The sequence below is a fragment of the Puntigrus tetrazona genome, chromosome 7 (genome assembly GCF_018831695.1).
Source record: "Puntigrus tetrazona isolate hp1 chromosome 7, ASM1883169v1, whole genome shotgun sequence".
Lineage (NCBI taxonomy): Eukaryota > Metazoa > Chordata > Actinopteri > Cypriniformes > Cyprinidae > Puntigrus > Puntigrus tetrazona.
Genome location: NC_056705.1, coordinates 7,354,365 through 7,378,931, shown reverse-complemented (window position 1 = coordinate 7,378,931; position 24,567 = coordinate 7,354,365). Strand labels below are relative to the sequence as shown.

Below are 24,567 nucleotides of genomic sequence, written 5' to 3'. Positions count from 1 at the left end.
GTGTGTGTGTGTGTGGGGTCGGTCTTTAAACGTGAGGTAATGTGCTATCAGCGCGAGAGGAGATGTCCGTCTTCTCCAAACCCCGGGGAAGCCCTTTAATAGGTGACCTTTCAAACCGAATTACGGCTGACCTCTCAGTCATGACCGCGCTGCTATTTTAGTCGCGTTTAAACAAAAACCCTGTTCGCCATCAATCTCACGCCTAGAATGAATCCGAGCCCACTTTGTCACAGGAGCTTCGTAACATGTTGCGCATCCCTTATATATATATATATATATATACATCCAACACGTATATGTAAACAAAAGATTTTATTTTGGATGTGATTAAGCTCAGTTGCGATTAATTGTTGCACATGTAAGCGCGCGCACACACACATATACACACACACACACACACACACACACACACACACACACACACACACACACACACACACACACACTTAACAGCATTCCAAAAAAGCTTTAATATTAAAGCTATAAATTATTAAAATTAGTTGATATTTGTCAGTAATTTTCTATGCATGCAAATGCTTTCAACATACATAATCATAATGCATGATCAGACGCCGACTGCTACGTTAATGTTCATCCTGATTAGCAAAAAAATCTACAATTTAGAGAAAGGAATGACTACTATGGCTACTAACCATATAAACAAAAACATGGACGTGTAAAATAAATAAATAAATGCTGACTTCATAGACGTTTGAATATGTGAATCTGACCGTCCAGTCAGTCTAATAACTCAATCATAACTCTAAATAAATGAGAGAGAGATCTGAAGATATCAGCTGGGAGGTTATGAATGAGTTTATCTGATCAAACCGTTCTCTTAAAAATCCTTATGTGCCACACGGTGCTCAGCATAAATACAGAACAACACATTCATAAAGTCAGCTTGAACAGGTCAGGCACACACACACACACACACACACACTCACAGACAGGCAGGTATGCTCGTCTAATGCCTCTAGTGAGGAGGAATTATCACCTTACCAAAGCATGGTCACCGAGCTGGAAAAAAGCTCCTGGTAATTGTGAGTAAATAAAGCAGCCAGGACTGTATTAATAGCTTGTCACTTGTCTGGACGGCTGCCATTCATTCTCCAGCTCGTTCTTTCTCTCGCTCGATGGAGGTAATTGTCCGAGGAGGGAAAACAATGACGAGAGCGCGATGACGAGGCCACAGTTCCCTCGGCCTGACCGCCGCTGACCTTTCACACACAACCACTCATTTCTGTAGTTGAGTAAATAAGACATAAAGGGAACCTAGAAGCCGCTCTTCAGATACAGTTCGTTATAATTCATCGATTAAACCCACTCTAAAATGTACTGTACATTTTACGCTAGATTTTAAACCAACTTCAAATGACTTTGCCATTAGCCTGCTGCTAAGACAACAGAGCATGTGTCTACATGATGCTTTTATTTTGTTACAGTCATATTTATTTTTATTGACACGTTGGAAGTGAATGAAATATAGTTTTTTGGTATTTTCCTGCTATTTTGTCATTAACCGTTTTTGCAGCATATGCTAATGCAAAAGCGCACTATATGTGAACGGCTACAGGATGCGTCATAATTAAGGATGGTTTTTCTTCGCATCCTACTGCGCTGCTATCCATCGGTGTTTCATGTAAATGTGCGGTAGGCAGCAGGGTTGCCAGGTCTACGTAATAAACCCACCCAATTACATTCTGGGGAAAATGATTAAAATTGCCTCAAATTCATGGGGGGCTTCGCTTCAACGCACAGCTTTAAAAAAAAAAACAAGCGTCAGCAGTATAAAAATATCCCTATTATGCAGGACTATGCATTAACAGCGGACTAGGAAGGACTGCTAGACACGTTTTTGAACATTGCACTCACTCTCTCTCTTCTGTCACAGCATTAAAACCCAATGCTCATGTTAAAATGAGTTCAACTTAAAAACGCATCATGCACGAACGGCCCTTGACATCGGAAGCACAACCACGGCCTAAAACACTCACTTTGTAGGCATTTCCCAGCGTTTCACCTCATCTCACCACAAACAGAGCTACAGGATTCGGGGCCGTTCACGCAGAACCTGTTTTTTTTATTGTAACGTGCTACTTTTCCGTAGTTTTTCTATGTAAACATGCACCAGACAGATGTGTTGACCGTTAGACCACAAGACTGATCAACGTCAGTTCCAAAACTGTGGACCAATCAGAAGACCCCGGAGGCGGGGCAAGCGTTGTGAGCCTTTCTTTACAGTAAGCGGGCTTCCATGGAAACGTTTTTTTTTTCTTTTTTTAACGTAACATGACATTTTGATACGTTTTTAGACGCAAAAACCTATTCTGCACCAAACGCAAGTGTCAGCCAATTAGATCGCAATATGCAAATACCTCAGCGCGGACGCTACCCAATCATGTTTGTGCCACAACAGGATGTCATAAAGCACTAATACAACATTGTTCCCTTTTATATTCTTCCAATGGTAAAACTCTGCAATTGATTTTGCGAGGTGACACACTGGCAGGCCTGGATTTATGATTATTATTGAGTTAAGATATCGCGCAGCGAGTAATGGAGAGAAGTATTTTCGTTACAGGGTGGAATAATTAGTAGCAATGAAATAATAAGTAGATGCATTTCAATACCTAGTTTTGTTAGTCAGATCTGGCAACCCTTCAAAACACCGAGTATCCATGGCGCCTCACGGTCAATGCGTTCTTGTGACTCCGTGCTGAATTATGCTAATGGGAACGGAAAATCTGAAATCATCTAAAAGGAATGACAAGGCAGCAACCCTCAGTCACCCAACACACACTTGAGGCATGCTAGGACCTGACTTCTCACATTTCGACATTTATCGACTGCGGCAGCACTCATTAATGGGTTCGCAGAAATGTGACTGATGACTGCTGAGGATTCAACGTGAGGAAGACTGTGTGTGTGTGTGTGTGTGTTACTCAAGTCACTTACTGAACAAAATCCCTTAAAACTAAGTTCGTCTTTGCGGGTTACTATGGCAACCTCACCTACAGCATCCTCTATACGGCTGATACTGTCGCTCCAAAATCTGCCGCGCTTTTAAAGGTCTGATTAGACCAGAGAAGGTTGTCCGTGGCTCAGACGGCAGATTTAAGTAACAAAGCATTAATAAGCGTTACATCGCTATTATTTATTTATTTACTTTTTATACAGGCATACATGAATTCAACTGTACGTAACTGACACGATAGAAGAACATCATAACATTACAGACAGCTGAAAGAGCATCACACTTAAACTGACTCTTCAGTAATGAGTTGGGCAGATGGACACACACTCACACACACACACACACACACACACACACACACAGTCCCTTTAGAGACCAGAGACCACATTACAGCTTACTCTTAAAATATCACCCTAACATCACACCTAAGCCTTACAAAAAACACAGTAGGGGTACCGTGGTACGTAATGGTATTAGATGGCTGTACTATGGACGCGTACGATTAACCTATTCATATTCCACAGGATCTACAAGGTAATGAAACATACTTTAAGCACCACCCCGGTAGTGCACGATTGAAAGCGTCTGTAAAAACCCATAGTGTTACCATTTTCGTAAGCGACTCAAATGTTGATATATAGCTGCATATATGCAAATCTAAACCCATGCATTTCTTAACACTTGGACACACACACACACACACACACACACATAAAGCCGTCGTGAGGCCTGTGTGTCCCTCTGGTAGTTTATAGTCGCTGCCCTACATGGCCACAGCTTCTGGAATAGCAACTGCCATCTGATCTGACCACACAATCTCTCTCTCTCTCTCTCTCTCTCGCCCGCCCGCTCTCTGAAACACTTTCTCTCTTTGAGAATAATGCAAAAATAAGAAATGACACCATTACACAATGGCACCTGAAAAAAAGACAAAAAGACTATTTTTTTTAAATCATACGATTAAAAGTGCTCAGCTTTTGAAATGCAGAAATTACGAAGTAAGCTCTTAAAAAGGTCGCGGTTGTTATTTTCTATCCACAAACTGATGAGACTTTTAAAAGATTACGTAAGGTTAATGTGAAGCAAACTGATCGAAACTTGCACTTTAAGAAACAATGAAAATGATTTAAAAAATTGCATACACAATGTCAGTGTAATGCGAGTCATTTTTATCAGTAAAATGATCCCTTTTTATGTGTTTTATATGGTTGAGTCTTCACATACTGTAAGTGATATGAGAGGTCGTTACATACCACAGCACCAAACAAATCCCCGCTTCACCAAAATCTAAAATATTATATGAAGTGCTCAGAAAATGCATAAAATATTTTAGAAAAAAAAAAAACCCTCAAATGATATTTAGGTATTCATAAAAGGTATGCATATACAAAGTTCTAAAAAAATTAATTATTAATAAATAAAAATGTGAAAAGTTCAAAAAGTTAAATGCATTCCTTATTTCTTTTATTTAAAGAAATAATTATTTGCGCAAATTCCTAGCAATTTCTGAATAAAAATAAAGTTTTTAGTGCAGACAGTGAAAGCAAGACTTTTTTTCATTTCAACATACATCCAGTTTAGGAACGAGTCAATAAAAACCGTTTTAAATATATAAAATCCACTGAAATGCAGTGGTGACGAATGGGGACGCGCCATTCACCTCAAATAAAACAATTTGCTGATTGTCCTGTAAATCATGTAGAAAGGAGTTGCGCAAAGTCAAGTCAAACGGATTTCTACGCAAATGTCGACAATCTAAATCTGATCTAAACGCAAAGTGTGCCAATGAATTTTGGCATTGAGAAGGAGTGCCATGTCCTCTTGATATCTAAGCCCCGACCAATAGATCGGTTCTCTCCCAGGAGCGACGGAAACATTGTAACTCAACTCAACGACAGAAGTAGAAGCGGCCCTCACAAAAAAATGACTGGCAGAAAGAAGCGGCTTCACACCAGAGAACAGACGTCAACTTAATTTGATCAGCGATGACTTTTCCCACATGAATAACTGTTTGTTCGCAAATAAGGATCTTGAGCAGACTTGTGTAAAGGGTATTTATATCTTCCTGTTTTACAGTGCGACTAGAACCTCGTCTCGCTGTGTTGTATGTGTGGGTATTGTTTACATCTTGATGCATGTCAAAGATCATTTCAAGGTCACGGTAATGTGTGTGTGTGTATATATAAACTTCTACCCTTTCAAACAGCAGCAAAATATTTTTCTTAAAAGTCTTAAAATATACATACAGTTACACTTTTCATCAATCACTTCATATATTTGCTGTGAAAATGTTTCTTTTCTCTCAGTCTTTTCTATCCGTTTTGGTCTTTATCAACAGTAATGTAATTTTTGTTGTACGGAAGTGTTTTAAGACGTAAAATGCCATATGAGGACTTCAAGTGATTAAAGTAAATCTATAGTAGCTAATCATCCCAGACTTAATCCAATAAAACGATCGCAAATGTAAATTTGTACTATATTGTCCGGTCCTATAGGTAAATAAATAAATACTTTGCCAGAACATCAGATGCACCTCTTATCCTTAAAGTCAATCTTTCACGAAACTCCTAGGTAAATATAGCAAGGTTGGGTATGCGACTTAACAGTTTAGCTACGTTAGCAATAGCTTAGCTGCAGCAACAACTAACTGATGTCTTAACTTAGAAGGTCTAATTGAAACGTTTCACTATTTGTAGTAAAACGTTAATTTTTTGATAAGGGAGATTTCCGATATCTCTACGCTCCCCTTGGTGGCAGCACCAAGACTCTTTCCACTGACTTATGTTTTCTGTCATAGATACTGTTTAAGAGCAGCCGTTAGGCTAGCGGGCGGCTCCAGATCAGCTATTTGAAGCCAGATTGTGAGAGAATTTAAACTCAGAATTTACTAGTCAACAGCACAGCGATGCTCAGAAACGATTTATCTATTTTCTGCTGCCTTTTGACAGATATCAGATGAAACAGCATGTTGACAATCACTTTATTACTGGAACGTCTGCATATGAGCACAGTAGAGCTAGAACAGGTGCAGAACCTCCACCCCCCCAAGCAACCCCCATATTCGTTTCATTGCAAAATGATGCACTTTCTATATTTACGCTGTGATATCAGCTCCTTATGCTGATCTTACATGCCTGAGGATGTTTAAAGACCCTCTGCCATGCACTCAAATTTGAAACCCACCTAATTGCCTGATTTGAAGCCTTTTATCACTGAAACAAGATCAAGTTAAGAACTTATATTAGCTTAGCTTCATGTAACCGGCTGGCAAGAGCGCAATCTCTTTAACGTTTTAAAGTTGAGCACAAGTGTCCCGTAGATAATCCAGGTGGCGCTAGCGGGCATGTTATTACTTCCACATAACAAATATCACTCCGTAACATTATGCTTAACCAAATGGAAAAAAGTGAGTAGCCTCTTAAAGTTCACCTTTTCTTTTTTAGTCGAGAAGCTGGAGGTATTGACATGTGAAGCCCATGGTTCACATCAGAGGAGGTGCTGGCTATGGAGCACCACCATGTGCACCTTAAAAATGTGCGCCATTAAAATAGTGACAATTGACATGGCGCTGTTTTTTGCTGGCTATCAAATACAGATGGGGCAAAGGAGCTCAGAAAAGACCGTCTTAAGAATGGAGGGAACGAGGGAGCAGCACGGGAGATGGGGCGGCAAGTTTCAGGAGTATTTTTAGGGCATGTTTATTCACAGACTGAAATGAACCCTCCTTGCACTTCTCTCGCTCTCACACCATCTGTTGAAGTCTTTCAGCTTTGTAAGGTCTAGCCAACATCCCTCAAGTGTTTGCAAGACACCTTGAAGAAGAGTCTCTGCACATGCAATGCTTTTTCTACATTATGATCAAGGCCATGCCTCGCAAAAAACAATTTCCCTCCTCTTGGATAAAACATTAAGAATAATGGTTGTTTTTCTTTAAATGCATATGTACCGATATTAAACCATGTCCAAACATGTAACCTAGCTAACTAAACCGGTAGGGACCATATGGCGATTTCTCCAAAATATTACAACTTAATTCAGAGTCTTTTTCTGTCTCGACAAACGTATCTGAGCTTGACACCTCGAAGCTGTGGTTTGAGAGATCAATCAGTTGTTCTTGGCTGACGTCACCAAGACCGTGGCACGAGCTCCACTGACGGCTATTAAACGTCACCTGTCATTTCTGTCAACAGGACGTCTTCAAAAAAAAAAAAAAAAAAAAAACGTCTTAACCGTCGTTATTCTGCCCTCACACAGAAAAGCCCGAGTTTTGACTCGAAAGAGCGACTATTTGCTCGTTTAAGGCCCAGGTAAGTTCAAAGAGTTCGTGTTTTCAAATGAAATTACGCGCGCTTTTTCTGAGGTAATTTACAACGGTGAAAACGCAACGGTCGTCTAATACGCTATCCGTGTTCTGTCATGCGGCTAGTAAAGCGGATTTATAGACTCGTATAAAGACCGATTAAAATTAGCCACAAACTTAATGAGGAGGGCGGGAATGTGGTAAGACAACACTGAGGGAAACTGCGAATGGAACAAACAGCTGTACAACAAGTAAACTCAGCTCGAAGCTATAGTATATATAATTTTTAATTGTATTCAAGCTTTGTATAGTACGTTCAGTGCGATTTCCTTTCTTCAAATTCATAATAATAAGATTTCGTTGCAATTCCAGTCACTACAGCCAACACACAGTATTTCATTAAAGCAGTTTTAGTTTCGTGACTTTATGATCATATTGTAATAATGCAGTGATAGCATTTTAGCTAAAGCTGTGGCTAGCACAGCGATGTGTAAATAACATTGTAGCCCATCGTTTACACCAAAACTTCAGCACACTATACAGTGTATAACTATTAAAAAAAAAAAAATTATTTAGTTATCAAACTAACTAGTAATTGAGTTTCGGTGGAATTGTTTCCAAGTGATACAACACAAAAAGACTACAAAAACATCTTGCCCCCTCAGTGACTTAATTGTGTCGCAGTGATGTTCAGCATGGTCATATAAACCTACCTTCCTCTGCTGTTTCTCCCAGGCAGGGTCCAGCAGAAGGTCCCTGTCCCAGTCCTCCTCCTGAATCATGTAGTCTTCCGTAGTAGACATCATGTAGGTGTTGTTATACTGCACCTGCGTCTCAATAACAGTCGTCATCTTTTACACTTATCCCTCTAAGTCTTACTATTAGAAGTTACGTGCCTTGCACTCTAGATGGTGAACTCTAAATCCTGTCCGTGCGTTAGAGAACACCCGCTCGGCGTGTACGTGTATGACCGTGGAGGAAGAGGCCAGACTCCACTCGTCTGAGGTGCCTTTGTGGAGGTGCGAGCAGAACTTCTGCTGCCCAGTGCTCCTGTCCTGGTCAAAAGTAGCGCACGTGACTGCACCCCAATAAATAAGAGATCTGGTTGTGTGGGTGTTGGGTTATGATACCTAAAAGGTGTGAGAGGCGGGTCACACTGAGCACTGGGGCCAATAACTGGTGGCTCTTAAAGTGTAGGGCAGGGACAGATCACATACACGCCTACTGAGGCCCTGCACTTTGCTAACACCTGTTGTCCTTGGCAGTGGTCTATATCTACTTAGCCAAGCGACAGTTCTGGGGCCAGTTTAAATGACAACCAGCTTTCTGCTATGGATTGAAAATAAGCATACAAGCAGATCCCAGGCCTGTTAAAATCACCGTCTATGCAATGCTTACTACACACAATAGTGCTTCTTTCATATTTAAAACAAATAGAGACACCCATTTCAGAATTTTTTTTTTTTTAAATGTTAAGAATACAACATTAAGAGATTGATTTGTATGCAATAATTTTACTTATACAAATATAAAAAAAATAACTTGACAACGATGACAAATAAATGAGCACAACATAGCATATGCTGTCATAGTACTAGTTTATTGCAGTAAGCATGCGATGCCAAACAGTGTTCATGCAGAAGCTGGTGTAGGAGAGTACACTTTACCAATCGCAAGGTTTTTGCAATATACATACATTAATAAAGCATGCATATATTCATTAGAAGGTGATAAAAACATTACGACCAGCTCAAATTCTAAATCACCCGCAATAGAAATTATTTTCATTTCATACATGAATTATAAAAATTATGCACTTTTAACTTTCAAAAGTACTGGTGTAGACTTTTCAATCAGGAGAGGATATATTTATAAAGAATCAGAATTAAAAAAAAAAAAAAAAAAGTTAAAATAATATACTTTTTTTTTAATATAATAGGATACAAACGAGATCGGTTGTGTTATTGTTCACGAAGGTCGACGACATCTAGAGAGTAAGTGGACAGAAAGTGCATTCTGTTATCCAATGAAAATTTAGGAGCGTGCCATCTAGATTCAAAGAGACTTAAGCTGGAAGAGCAAGTTTGAGAAGGAGGTAAGCGATTTGTTAAACGAACCAAGAACCATGTTTAAGAACCAAAATTCTGTATGGAAGGTGCTTATCAAAACCTGCGATAACTATCAGCCGCAGACACCTGTCGTAATTAACGGATGCTACAGACAATCTGCGATCCGCAAATATCAGCAAGCCGAAGATTTTAATATTGCTAACATTGGGAGTACCAGCTACGACTCTTATTTCAGGTAAGTTCCTTTTCCTCCAGAATAAGATCTAAAACTGAGATCATATCGTTCGTGTCTTTTCTCCTCATTCCTACAGGCAAATGTAAACAGACGCTATTGACAAGAAGCAATGCAGATGTGTGTGACAATGTATGGGAAGATGCTACATCATCATCTAAAAAAAAATCGAGTAAAATCAAGGACAACAGCACCTTCTAGTGAAAACAAGCCATACTTCACTACCATGCTCCCTCTGGAGGAAAGGTCCAGTAAGTCCAGTCTTTTTTTCCCAGCTGAAGCTGCTTGTTTTCTAGGAGATTCCTCTACCAGCTATGTAATTTAACCAGGTAGGCGATATAAATCTGTGCCACCTACTTATTATACATTCAGCTATTTCAAACACAAACATTATAACAGACTCTCATTTGAACAGGTAACACAAGGTAGCTTTCAGATTAACTCCTAAAATATTGCGTCTTGTATATCTGACAAACAAAAAACTAATTTAGTACTACCATGCCTAAGCTTCTGCTCAACAATTGTTGTCAAGCTCGGGGGCAAAATAGCATAAGTTTGTAATAAGAATATCTAGTTGGTTTGTTGAAGAGCAGCGTGCCACAATCAAGCACCACTTGATAAGGATCACCAGTGTCACTGAGTCGAAATGAGAGTCTTGCGGAAAAAAAATTTGGCCAGTGTCTCGGATCCAGTCACAGAGCTTTTGGGGATGCGTTCAAGCAGTGGTTAACACTGAACAAACGTAACAAGTAGCACTGGGGATGCGACGAGGGCGGCGGTGAGCTGGGCGTTAACGGCGAGTAGACTCGAGGAAGCCTGGGGGCAAGGGTTAAATAAAAACAAAAACAAAAAAAAGGCACATGGAGGAGGGGCCAAGTGAGGTCGACGATACTGACTCACAATCACTCACCTTTGTCACACACCTTTATCAGCCACCCTTGCAAACTCATTCTACGCAGTCTTTCAATCATTAACCAGCAATCCCACTCATTCGATTGCTTGGGGACACAGTTATCGCCACACTCTTTCCGAAGCTAAACCAGCAGATCAGTTACTAGAGCACTAAGCACCCACCCATTACCGAGGAACACTAACCACAGAAGCAGTAAACGGTCACCCCCGCCGCCCCCCTTTTGGCAGTGACAGAGTAGCATAACACTGGTGTTTAAAGAACCAATTGGCTATGGCAGTGGTGACGAGAAGTGAGGAATCTACAAGAGGGGTGGGGTGGTGGTGAGGAGAAATAGAGCGGATACACGGTCAGGCGCAAACGCTATCGGGGAGGACGACAAGTAGAAAGGGGGCGAGGCACAGTGCGTTTACCTGTATGGAGTGAGAGAGAGTTTCCCGTACACTGCGCGACGCTAACTTTCTTCCCCCCAAACCAGCGCTGCTTATGGTGTCCACAGTTCCATAGGGACCTAGTTCAGTTGGAACAGTCACATCAGAGAGTGTTTGTTTTTGGGGGGTGAAAACAAAAAAAAGTAGCATGCACAATGGAAGCAGAAATGAGCGAAGCCTTGTGGGAGATATCTTGAATTTACAATTGCAGCCCCATCACGTAAAAATAAAAGGAAATGCATAAAGGTTTTATAGTGTGGGAGCCTCCTGACACTCACACGTTTACGTTTTACAATATGCTTGCATCATAAAAGCATGTCAAGGATAGTCATCATTGTAGCACACTCCCGTTAAATAAGCTGAATGGGGACTATGGGTGGTTAAAAAAAGTACCAAAAGCTGAGTTGAAGATTTTGCTGCTCCTGGGGAAGGGGTTTGGTATGGTGTGTGCAGCTGGGGGGTATAGAGTGGGGTTGCCCCTAGACTTACCCCATCCATAGAGACAGGGGTGAGATTGGGATCAGTCTCTAGTCCTTTAGCTTCTTTTCAGGGCTCCGATTCATACGAGTCTGGTCGTTTCACAAAGGAAAAACAATCATGAAACATCAAAAGGCAAGAACAGCTAAAGCTCCAAGCAAAAGCTCTCGAGTTCCCTCTTTAAACGATCAGGCAGGCTCTTTATTTGAAGGCTTGTTATAGTCGTAAAGATCGCGTATAGATCTTTAAAGTCTTCTCTTCTGAGAACACTTACGGCAAGAACAGTTACCGTGATAGAAACTACAAACATGAATGTCGATGCAAAACGTTTTCTAAGGTCACATTCACATTCACACACTGGCATCCTCAGCACATAGGTGCGAACAGGGACATGGTAAAACGAATGAAATACTGTCACTAAATGAGAGGCAGATGCAAAGAGAGATGGAGAGAGATGCAGTGAGGGTCATCTATGGAGTTGCAGCAGCGAAATGAGCAGGAAGACTGAAAGAAACTGATAGGAATCTCCCAATTCATTTAATCCCAAATCACAGCACCACAGAATATACAGCACTTTCGTGTAGCCTTAATCCAGTTTCACTTTATAAGACTACAGATTTAAAAAAAAACAAAACAAAAACAAAAAATAAAATAGCAAAACTTTAATACATTTCACTACTAAGGCATAAGTATCATAGGCCACTCATGATTTTGGCTCTTTTTCTAGAAAAAAAAAAGAGAGAGAATTTTGGCTATAAACAATCACTGCGAAAAAGCCACAAGAAAGAACATGTTCTCTTTCTTGCAGCTGTAAACAAAAGTTAAAAACTTAAAAGGAGTATGTCTCTTTAAATGGATAATTGAGTCCCTTATCACTGTTTATAAAAACATGATAGCATTAATAAAAGACACTTTACAAAAACAGATTCTACAATGCATCCTGGCAGTTAAGTTGGCGAGCTTAGAGACGCTCCCGTAAGACAGATCCCAGCAAAAGCTGACTAGCTACACCTTCCTCTGATTGGTTGCTTCCCATTTATCACCATATCTATGGAAGTAGCTACATTAAAGTTGGAGGGGAGAGAAGTCACAGTGTCTTTCAGCTTTCAGGATGGGTGGACAGGGATGGAAGGGTGGGGGTTAAAGGTCATCACTAAAGTTTCTCCCATCTGAGGTGTAAGGGATGCATATGTATGTGCGTGTGGATCGAGGTTGCTTCCCTGTGCACGTGTACACGTGTGCATTCCTGTCTTGACAACCAATGGAAAGCATACACGCTACACCACAGTCCCAGAGAAAAACAAGAAACACACACACAAAGACACGTAAAATACTGTCCAACCCTGGTCCTACACTTCACACACCTTTGGAGTAAACATACATTCAACATTTTTGAAATGCATTTCGAAATCTAACGTCGTAATAACTACATGAATGCGTAAACTGGTTAAGTTCATATAACTATAATCGAGCAGTATTTAAAAATATCAAGTCCAGTATTCATTCATAGACTACAAACACTTAGGAATATAAAAAGTTAAAAAGCAATTGTGGCTAGTGCCTAATCTACCCTTCAAAAGTAATTGGCAATAGATTGAAGGTTTCTTTAAACAGACAATGTGTTACATTGGTTACGTGTGCAGGAATGAGAGCATGCAGTTTTCCCTTTTCGGCCCTGACTACACTGGGTGTGTGTGAGATCAGAACCAAGGTTAGAGGCTCCAGTCTGTAGTTAAAACCGACACAGCCACCATCTTAAACCCAAGCACGCACACGTCATAAACATACACCTGTGGCTTCTTTCTGACACGCACACACACGCAGCACAAGGAAAGGAGAGGCAGAGAGGACGTGGAGCACACTATCGGAAGGGTGTTTCAGGGGTGTGTAGGGCGAGTTCGGGGCGGCGGAGGAGGGGCTCCTTGTGCGACGGCGGTATCGGCGGTGGCTCATACACGCGGGGTGTTGCCATGGCGATGGCGGCAGCGGCAGGCACGGGGGCGGCGGGCAGCACTGGCCTGAGGGAGTCGAGCGTCGCCACCTGCTGAGTAGGCACACCAGGCAGAGTCTGCAGTGCAGACACCGCTGCGAGGGGGTTGGGAGACGGGTACGCGTACTGGTACTGTGGATACTGCTGCAGCTGCTGGTACTGCTGGTAGTATTCCGCGTAGTATCTGGGAGAAGGGGAGGAGAGGAAACACACATGCACATCCACGCAGACAGGGAAAGAGAGACAGAAATCACACAGACATGCATGTACAGACATATATACACACACACCAGTGGACACGGAGAGAAACACAAACACAGAAACACATTTACACGCAAACACACATACACACATCACCGCCACTGTAAATCGGTACTAAAACAGCCAATGTTTGAAAATTTACAAACTTTTGCTGTAATCATGTATTTTGTCCAGGGCCGGATGTACTCATAGGCATTCTAGGCACATGCCTATGATTGTTTTGTCTAGGGGAGACTAAACACAATAAGGAAATATATATTAATTTTGTTCTACTATGGGCTATCTACAAAAGTAAAAGAACGAAAACCTCAAAAGAAATTAAGCAAATAATTAAAACATGTACAGAACATCAAGTTTTAGGATGAGATGTGTAAGAAATTCTCCAAGAACTGCATTCGATCTTTACTGATTGGTTATTATTGCAATAGAAAACACTAACTTTTTGCTGATGGCAAATTTTTGGATGGTAATATCATATATTACTAGGGAAAATGGGAGTGCAAAACTTTGATTTGCCTATGTCATAAGAGTTACATCCGGCCCTGATTGTGTCTGTTTTACTGCAGTAACTCACCTGGCTACAGCGTCATCCTCCTGTGCAGCAGCTTCCTCTCGACCCGCAGGTGTAGGCAACAAGGCTCTGCGCTTGGCCCTCTGGTACATAAATGGTTTCATAACAGGATCTGGCAACAGCGGGGCAGATCTTCTTAGCGGACTCCGGTCTCTCTCTCCAGACTTTGAGCTAGCCTGTTGCTGTTCAGCCAGAACTTGCTGTCCTTGTGCAAAGTAGTGCGCCCTTGCTGCCTCAAAGATAGCTGCTGGGTCAGCTGCCCCAAGAGCCCCGTAAGCTGGGGAAGCGGTGTAGAGAGCTGGTGCTACTGTGTACGCTGGGTTAACTGCAGCAGCAGCAGCTGCCGGTACCTCTACGCTGGGCGCTGCAGCTAGGAACACTGGATTCGCTACAGCTGATGTGTAAACTTGCGGGCCGTATGCGGCGGCGGCAGCTGCGACTGCACCGTTTGTCACCTGCCCGTAGAGAGCCGGGTTAACGGAGCCGTACACCTGTGCGGCGGCAGCAGCAGCGCCAGAGTTGAGCGCCTGATTTGCAACTGTCCCACTGTAGAGCTGATTGGAAACCGTCCCATACAACTGACTAGCTAGTGCTCCGTAAACAGCTGGTGCCACCGTGGCTCCTCCTTCCGCCCTCGCACCAGCAGCTGTAAGTCCAGTCAAAGCAGCATACGTGGGGTCAAACGTTGAGGTGTTGTATACAGAATTGTGGACACTCTGTTGAACCTGCAGTGGAAGGCCAGCAGCTGCAGCGGCAGCGGCGGCTAACACGGCCGCTTGGCTCTGGTACTGCTCCAGGGTGGGCTTGCCAGCTGGGCATTCACCTGCATAGTGGCCCTGTTTTCCGCAACTGACACATGGGATTTTCCCAGTTGGAGTCTGCTTACTTGGCTGAACTTTGGACAGCTCCACTGAGAGCGGTCGTCCTTTGAAGGAGGTCCCATGCAAAGCTTCAATTGCCTGCAGTGCATCCTCCTTGTTCTCCATGTGTACAAAGGCATAACCTTCACAAGAACAAAATGTTATTATTATAGAGTCCCACTAGTAAATGTTAGAATAGCATGGTACCCTGAATGAGCTATACCACCCAGTTTAAATTAAGAGTAGCCAACCTCGCCCTGAAGAGCTAATTTGTTCCAACACATCTGCCTATTATTTTCCAGTAACCCTGAACACCTTCAAATAGCTGGGATGCATCGATACAACACTAAGTATCAGTATCTACTCTGATACTTGCATTTTCTGGTGGATCAGGGATCTGTCAGATGAGACTGATCCGATATTGTGCATGTACCATTCTGTACAGGACGAAAGGCAGAAAAATAAATAAAACACCATCAAGTTTTGGTGCGCTATCTTTCAAGAGTACTAAAGCTGTTCCATAGTTCAATGTGAGGAACAGATCAAGTCGTTAAATGAAAGTTCATATAAACTTATCTCGTGTTGCGTTTGATTACTCTCTTCAAGAGTGCATAACTAAGATTTCAAACTGGTAAAAGAAAAAGCTGAACATGACTGTTGCTTCAAGTGCATCATTCTGCGTGCGAGATGCTCATTTGCGCTGCTCTGTATTGGAGCCTTTTGTGTTATAATAGATTAGCGCAATTAAAGATTATTAATAGTGTTTCTTGTTCGGTCCTATCCATCGTATGATGCTGCCTTCATTATTAAGAGTGATGATCAGGTCAACACACAGAAGTAGAGACATTCTACAGAGATTTTAAAAAAAGCTGATATTGAATTAGTAGATATTCAGTATTGTTGGTATCTGAACGAATTGTATCAGTTGATCCCTAGTTTGATTAGAGTTAAAGCTAAACTCTGCAGCATGTTAGCCCTCCAAGAGCAAGGTTGGCTACTTTTGTGTTAAGTTTCAGGCAGCGACTTAATGCTCCCTTACCTTTCACTTTATCGCACTCCAAAACTTTTCCAAAGGTCTGAAACAGCTCCCGAAGATCTTCTGTGGTGCACATACTGCTCAGATTACCCACAAACACCTTTGTCGAGTGGAGCGGGCGTCCTCGGGACTCCTCCACCACAAGGTTGCGTCCTTTGAACTCTCTGCCATTGAGCTCCCGAATGGCACGCTCTGCAGAACCCTCTCCTTGCAGATGTACAAAAGCAAACTGTCTCAAGACGCTGCAGCTAACCACCTGGCCGTACGACTCAAAGATGGCTGACAGTTCTTCTTGCGTGGTGTCCAGGGCCAGATTCCCTACGAAGAGCTTAACCGTGTGGCCCTTATCCATCGTGCTGAAAAGACATATCAAACAAGGACATATAAATGCGAGTACAAAATTTGAAATGTTCCAGGGGAGTATGCCATACTTGCATATGGCAGAATATAGCAGTTAATCAGCCAGAGACTCCCCACGTCTTCAAAACAATCCAAGCAAGGTGCACAGTTTCCCAAAATCTAAAATACTTAAATGTCTGCACACTCTCAAGAATCAAAGTCACAAGCAGTCTAAGCAATTAGCAAAGGCAAATGCTTCAGTCACACGTTGATTATTTTCAATGCCAAGCAACCAATCGTTTTTAAGACTTTTCCAAGTGTTTTACTTTTTGGGAATATAGCAGTCGTCATACCCTAGTATTAAGAGTTCCGACAAAATTGTGTGATGATGCTCATTAAAGACAATCCAAATATTTTTAGGTGAATATTGCTAGGTCAAGGTTCCCAATAATGAGAATTTATGGTAGTGGGGTCTGTCACAGTGAGCACTGCTTTTATGATAACGGTGACTTCTTCGGGTTTGTGGATAGCATAGTTTGACCTGTGTTTTGGTCATTAAAATGTGTATCATTTGAACTCAATTATGCATTATTGCAAAAGTAACTCTTTAGAATTTTCTCTGTGGAGTGTATGCTGTTGCACCTATCTCACGTCTTTTTTAACACCGTGAAGTTGCTTTGACGCAATCTGTATTGAAAAAAGCGTTAAATAAATAATAGTGACAGCACTAGACTTGGCTTATGCGATAAGGTAAGTCAAAACGTTAACGCTTTGTTCAGATAATGTGGGTTTGCCAAGCGGGAACCAATCACAGAAATTCTAATGATTTCCATTAAAATACCATTATGAGCTATTTTCCAGTAAAACCATTACAAAATACCTTTTTGCAGTGCGTTTTGGGGGTTTTCCAGTAAGAAGAACACCCCACCAATAGAATCCATCACATACCAGTAGACACCATTACACTTTCCATTAAAACCAAAACAATTCCCATTTTAACAAATTCAATTCATGTTCTATTGGGTTTTTTTTTTCATCAGGTTGTCTATGTATGTCTCCCCACGGTGAACCAAACCCTAGGTTTGTCACCAGTTCAAAAATCTCTTATAAAATGTGGTTGTACCATGGTACAATAATAGCATCAGATATTAAATATTAGTCTATCACAGTACTATAGTATATAGTGGTATTTATTTTACTCAGGCGATTAATGCAGTACCCAAGTACATGGCATCAAAGACTTTTTTAAATCTCCTATTAGTTTGAGAGAGTAAATACATGTATACATGTAGGGAGATAGTTCAAAATTGGCCCATAGTGAAAACAACATACTGTCTTTATTAGAAGTTGTCGTTCATAACAGTAGCTCAAACATACATAACACACTTCGTTAAACTCAACCCTAAAACATCGAACAAAGGCGCGTTCAGCACAGAAAAGATGAATTAGCTGCGGTCACAAAGCCTAGCAATCCGGTGACGCAGCGCGCGCGGAGTAAACACGTCCACTTCCTCGATGTAGAGCTCGCGGAACGAACACGCGCACAAACGACACTTTAAGCCCCGAAAACCGCGCAAACCCGATCTTAACGAGCGCTGGGACGAAATGCGCGAGAAACGCTGACTCGCCGTTCTCTTTATAGCGCGCTGGCTTCAGCGACGAGACCGGAGCGTGTCGAGCGATTCACTCAATGTAACATTTCTGACACCAGATGTTTACTAAACACCCCGGAACGCTTCCGTCGCCGACGCCAACGCTCTCCGCCGTGCGTTGACCACGCGCGCGTTTGCCGTTCATTCTTTCCAGCTGAAATCTCCAGATGACTCATTTTGTAGGAATTTTTTTTTCCGGGTGTCCCCGAGCTCGCGCAGCAAACCCTTCGCGTTTCTCTATAAATCACACCGCGGGCTCGTCTTTATCGTGCCGCGTCCCGTCGGCAGTCGTTAGCGACGGATCCGGTGCGATCGGTTTTGGGCTCGTTTGGAAATAATCATACCGAGAGAGGGAAAGAATCTTCCATCTTACCTAAGCGGTGCGGGGTTTCAAAATGGTCGGTCCACTTCCGTTCTTTAGAATCGCTCTCATTCTTCAGCAGCGAGGACTGAACGCGTGCTGATGCGCGCTCACACACACACACACACACACACACACAGAGACCGGGGACTGTGTGCATCTGCATTGCTTGCACGCCATGCATCATTTAGTTTTATTTTTCTTGTTAAACCGGAATCCTTTAAAGCGTCACCGAAAGCAAAGAGAGTCCTCGCAAAAATAAAATGCCTTGAATGCGCCGCAGATCTTCGCATGCTTTCAGTTTTGCGCGACAAGCAACCTTTAAGAAACATAAATGCGTGACCGTGGACCACAAAACTAGTCATAAGGGTCCATTTTCTGAAAGTGAGATTTATACATCCTCTGAAAGCGGAATAAATACACTTTACAGCTTTACAGGAGACAACTATTTGAAAGTTTTAATATTGACAATCACTTTTAAAGTTGGCCAAACTAAATCCTTAGTGATATATATATATACACACACACACACACACACACACACACACACACACACACATATACATAATGTGTATATATAATGTGTGTGTGTGTGTATATATATATATATATATATATATATATATATATATATATATTAGTAATTTACTAAATATCTTGATGAAACATTCTCTTTACTTAATATCCTTATGGTTTTTGGCATGAAAGAAAATCATTTTAACCCGTTCAATATTTCGTTAGTGGGAATGTAAAAGACAAAACAAAACAGGCGCTAACTTCAGGTGATGTTATTTTGTTTTTAATAAAATATTTGTAAAACTATCATTACAAATCATACAAAAAAAAATAAATCACACGCTTTAAATGAAGACGCTTTATATTTCCGCTGAAGAGCTTGTTTCTAAGAACGAGAAATTCTGATTAACGTCTGGCTGATATGTAATTAATAAAAAATATTTTGTGTAAATATTAAGTGCTTTTTCATCATTGCCATTATTATTATTATTTTTAATAACACAAACACTTTGTAAATAACTAACAATATTGCATTTATAAATTTTTTTTATTCTATATTATCCTTTATTTAAAAATGACCCTTTCCAGAAACGTTTTAGCTTTTTTTTTTATCAGTCATAGCACAATATTATATTCGAAATTAAAGTCGAATCAGACATGAAGCATGACAGGACGGCTGCGATGATTACAGATATATTTGGCTGCACATCCACTGGCTCTGATTGGTCCGCGGGAAGGTCCGGTCACAGGTGGGCGGTCGGGGCGTCAGCGGCTTTCCGTCCTTTCCCAGCGATGGGCCGCTCTCTCTCCTCCCACAGCGTCACTCCATCGCAGGCACAGATCTGTTTGGGGTTTTGAAACAAGCCGGCGGAGCGGGCGATGATTCCACAGGCCAGCCTGAGAGAGGAGCGGGCGTTAAACACACACACACACACACACACACACACACACGGTCCACCGGACCACATCACAGACGATAGATATCAAGAGCGCCGAGCGCTTTCAAACGATTTGTATTAAACACACACAGACTCTCCACACGTCTGGCTGATGTTTTGGTCGCCCTTCACCTCTCTCCAGAGTTTCCTGTTATTTTGGACAGCGGGTGATTCCCACGGCCCAGATCGTCCTCCCCAGAATCCACCACCAGAGACCGACCAATCACATCCCACACCTGCAGGAGAAACACGTGACGTCAGAATGAAGCGCTTCCTGCCTTCGGTGAGAAACTAGATACAGCGTGTGAATCAGATCCAGAGACTGGCACGCTTTTGTGGATTTAGTTCAGATTTTTAATCTAACTGTTTATATATATATATATATAATATTTATAAAATATTTTCTGTATTTTCTGAGTTCAAATTGTGTTTTTTTGTGCGTTTTTCCATTATTATTATTATATTTTTGTATTATTAATATAATTTTTATATTATTATTTTTAGAATTTTTTTAAATATATCTTTAGTTTTTATCAATTTTATCTCAGTATTAGTTGTTTAAGTCCTCCAAGTTAAACTAGTTTTTATTAATCTTTTAGATTTTAAATGAAGGCGAGACACTGCAGGTGAAAAAGGTCAAACTTTTTCTTTTAGATATTAAGTTTAAATATGCACATTAGGCACCGTTTAATGAAATACGATCATTTTCATACGATTCTAAAAGAGAGATCTAAACACTGTGGATGAAGTCCGTTTTAAAAGTCTTATTTAATAGTGGAGTCAAAAGATCTTACAGACGTCTTTGGGGGGGAATACCATTAAATATGAACAAACCCCTCTGGGATACAGACAGGAATACAAATGTAAGGTCTGGTGTGTTATTAATACTGAAATGAAGATATATGGCGATTATCTTTTTTGCATGGGATCGGTGCATCATTGTTTGACCCTGAACGCAGCGACAGAGAAGTTAGTTAAAGTGTAATTAACAGAGGCTTTATGTAATTACTGTACATCTAAACACATACAGCACACAGGATCTTCATTACCTTGATCTCAGAGTCTTCTACCCGGAAGGAAGCTCTGCCGTCAGGACCAGCCCGAATGTTCCCCAGATCTCCTACATGCTGGAGACCGGACAGAAACACAGCATCACTCCAGAGCAGGAGAGAACGCATTCAACCCCAAAACTTACACGCACAAAAAAAAAAAAAAAAAAAAAAAAAAAATTAATAAAAGTAATATAAAATGTTATAAACATGAATAAATAATGCGTTCATTATTAATACGTTATATATGCATGTAAATAATATCGAATTATTTATTGTAAATAAAATTAAAAATACATATTTGCTTGTTTTATTAAACAAATAAACATTAATATATGAAATAATAACAACTATACTAACGTTTTTATATATATATATATATATATATATATATATATATATATAAAACGTATCTTCTATTACTTGTAATTCTATTACATTAACATATCACTTAACTGTATATAATATTACATAATTTGATATATATATATATATATATATATAGAGAGAGAGAGAGATTATATAATCAAGTTAAATAAATAATAATAATAGTAATATTATTAAAAAGTACAGTTATTAAATCAATTAAATAGTAAATTAAATGCATATATTAGCTTTCATAGTTTTTGGACACTGTACCGTAAAATACAACATTTTTAAAACGTTTCTTTTTTGTTAAGCTAATGGTTATAAAACAGAGATGTAGAGACTGAATGCACCCTCTCTGAATCCTGCGGAGCTCCATGCTGTTTCCTGAACGGATTGAAATGATCTCCACAGCTGAGACACAGAACACAAGATAAAGTCACGCTGGTATCAGGAGCCGTTAGTATTTCTCTGATCTCAGCCACAGATGATGCAGTTTAGTTTCAGGAGAGCTTCAGTCTGACACACGGTCGCCAGAGCATCACGCAGAGCTCAGATTTCACGCTTTTAAACCCTGATGGGTGCCTCTCCTGGGGTCAAAGGTGAAGGGTCGGGGTACCTCGTGCAGTCCTGCGTCAGGTCGCCCAGCTCGTGCACATGCAGGCCGTGAGCTCCGGGCGTCAGGCCGTCGATCGTCCCGTCGATCAGACAGCGCTCGGGTGACAGCTGCAGGAACCTGACCACGCCCTGCACCGGCCCCGCCCCGCCGACCATCGCCACGGCAACACCCAGGTCTGACGAGCACACACACACACACACACACGAGGAGTCAGGCCCGCTCACAGCCTTCACGCTCACAGTCCCCGAGTCTCACCCGTCTCTGAGCCGCCCATCCCCTTCAGTACGGCCCGTCTGCCTGTGCTCTCAATCAGACCCTGAACCTCAAGAGAGCTGAGCGCCGTCTCCACCAGAACCTGCTCCTGAGACAGATCCACGTGCACCGCCTCGACTCCTATACACACACACACACACACACACACACACACACACAGACACACACACACACAGACACACACACACACACACACACACACACACAGACAGACACACACACAGACACACACACAGACACACACACACACACACAGACACACACACACACACACACACACACACACACACACACACACACACACACACACACACACACACACACACACACACACACACACACACACACACAGACACACACACACACACACACACACAGACAGACACACACACAGACACACACACAGACACACACACACACACACACAGACACACACACACAGACACACACACAGACACACACAGACACACACACACACACACACACAGACACACACACACTGAGTTCAGATACTGCATCCGATCTTTTGGATGAAGCAGAAAAGCTTTCCTGGTCGCTCACCCGGTTCTTTCTCCAGGACGCCCTTCACTTCGTTCACACAGCTGCTGCACGACATCTGCACCGCAAACTCCAGCTGCGCAAAAACACGGGTAACACGGACAGCTTTAAAAGATGAACGCACATAAACGTATACGTGTGTATAGTTAAGTAATTGCTAGACATCATTCTGATTTTATTTTAAATGCTAATGTCCGTGGAGTCATCACTGATGCACATTTATTAAAAAGTACCTAAAATATCACACACACATATACAGTTTCTATTCTATTCCATTCTTAATAAGTTGAATAAAACGTCAAAATTCGGTCGAAATAATGTTGCATTGTCAATGCAACACAATATTTATGTAAAAATACGCATTCTGACTTGTACATATATATATATATATATATATATATATATATATATATATATATATATATATATATATATATATTAAAGAATAAGGAAGCAAAGGTTTTATTGCGTTTTAACAGAGCTAAAATATCTTACTGACAAATGGGCAAAACCTTGGAGAGTGGCACATCTCAAAAAATGTAAAATTATAGCAAATTACTGGTGATTTGTCTTTTAATGCGTCATGAATTGATTGATGTTACACTGAATGACATTTTAGTGGTAAAAAAAAATCAGCGGAAATTTTGTGATATTTATCTCTGGCTCGGGGGAAACAATAGCAAAATCGCAATTAATTTAAACAGAAAACTTTTTGGCTGGAAAACGGTAACAACTTAAAGCCGCATTGCACCTATTGTATTGTATTTTACCCATAAATGTGTTAACTGTGTTCATAATATACTACATGAATAATAATTAGGTCAATGCCAGCCTAAATGCAGACATTAAAAACTATAATAAGTAACTATAATAACTATAATAAGTGTTTGGCATTTTCCAAAAAGTCGAAATAAATATAAAGCGCAAGACCTAAACGGCATGAAGAGGTGAATAACATCATCGAATATAATCGAAACATAAATATGACGTTGTTCTTCACACTGATATTACTGTACAACGCTTTAATTGAGCCCAGCCTCGCATTTAAAAACGTAATTAAAGCTTATTGTTTTTTAAATGCTCATATTCACACCTTCGCTGCTCTGTTTGTGTCCATCTCTGCGGCGCGCGCCTGCACTGACGCAAGCGGAAGTTCCGCGCTCACAAAAATGTTATAAAATAAAAGCCCCGGAAAAACGATCCAAAACCGAACAAAATATAATATCACCAAATACGTGATCTAGAACTGACAACTTTAACTGGAAGTAACCTGATAGCAACACTAATGCTATTTCTAATCACAAACCCTCCAAAGTGTTAAGCTGAGACTTGTCATAGCGCTTTGTTGCTTTTGTTTTTGTTGCTATAGTGCTAACTGCTAACTGACTAAACAAAGTATAAAGCATATATACTTGTATAAGTTTTTATTAATTCGTAATGTATTATTGTTACACTAATGTTAGATTTTGACACACTCTCCTCTGGGAGATCCTCATGTCCTTGTCCTCTCTACAACTCTGGTTCTTTATTGCGTTCCCACATGGACACTTTCCGCCCTTTTTCTGTGTCCAAAAGTGTTCCTTATATGTTCTTAACTTCCTTTTGATATCTTAATAAGTACATTATATAAGTACATATCTTTTGGCATGTATACAACATGTGCCATCTTTCGTTTCATTGGCTAGAGGGGTCAAACTCCCCTCTAAAACATCTATATAAACCATTGTATTTTGGGAATAAAGTCTGGAGTAAGGATATATACGTCTCTGTGTGTTTTCTTGC

The 24,567-nt window shown here is 40.9% G+C and overlaps 3 protein-coding genes across 7 annotated transcripts in view; all 3 read right to left on the bottom strand.

Annotated features, from left to right (window-relative positions):
* actn3b (actinin alpha 3b) overlaps positions 1-8,350 on the bottom strand; it is a 29,671-nt gene extending 21,321 nt beyond the window's left edge. Inside the window, exon 1 of the mRNA XM_043244741.1 lies at positions 7,991-8,350. Coding sequence (XP_043100676.1) covers positions 7,991-8,128 — 138 coding nt within the window. The 5' untranslated portion in view covers positions 8,129-8,350. The remainder of the gene's footprint in view (positions 1-7,990) is intronic.
* Positions 8,351-8,858: 508 nt separating this feature from the next.
* On the bottom strand, positions 8,859-18,678 carry rbm14b (RNA binding motif protein 14b). 4 transcript variants are annotated; one of them, XR_006251383.1, is made up of 6 exons: positions 18,479-18,678; positions 16,118-16,470; positions 14,222-15,221; positions 11,409-13,570; positions 10,902-10,999; positions 8,859-9,264 (listed from the first exon to the last, which is right to left on the bottom strand). XR_006251383.1 is itself a non-coding variant. In XM_043244742.1 (4 exons), exons 2-4 carry the CDS (start codon positions 16,464-16,466, stop codon positions 13,258-13,260), a joined length of 1,662 nt encoding a protein of 553 aa, XP_043100677.1. In that variant the 5' UTR covers positions 16,467-16,470; positions 18,479-18,678; the 3' UTR covers positions 8,859-13,257. The 4 variants fall into 4 exon arrangements, 1 of the variants encoding a protein (XP_043100677.1); XR_006251382.1 differs by having other exon boundaries at positions 10,902-13,570; XR_006251381.1 differs by having other exon boundaries at positions 8,859-10,999.
* A 565-nt stretch (positions 18,679-19,243) lies between these two features.
* On the bottom strand, positions 19,244-23,948 carry LOC122348857 (copper chaperone for superoxide dismutase-like). Of its 2 annotated transcripts, none has more exons than XM_043244743.1 (8): positions 23,879-23,948; positions 22,789-22,861; positions 22,210-22,347; positions 21,955-22,129; positions 21,689-21,749; positions 20,970-21,047; positions 20,053-20,156; positions 19,244-19,879 (listed from the first exon to the last, which is right to left on the bottom strand). In XM_043244743.1, exons 1-8 carry the CDS (start codon positions 23,900-23,902, stop codon positions 19,726-19,728), a joined length of 807 nt encoding a protein of 268 aa, XP_043100678.1. In that variant the 5' UTR covers positions 23,903-23,948; the 3' UTR covers positions 19,244-19,725. The 2 variants fall into 2 exon arrangements, with proteins under 2 accessions (XP_043100678.1, XP_043100679.1); XM_043244744.1 differs by having other exon boundaries at positions 19,739-19,879; positions 20,011-20,156.
* Between the last annotated feature and the right edge of the window lie 619 nt (positions 23,949-24,567).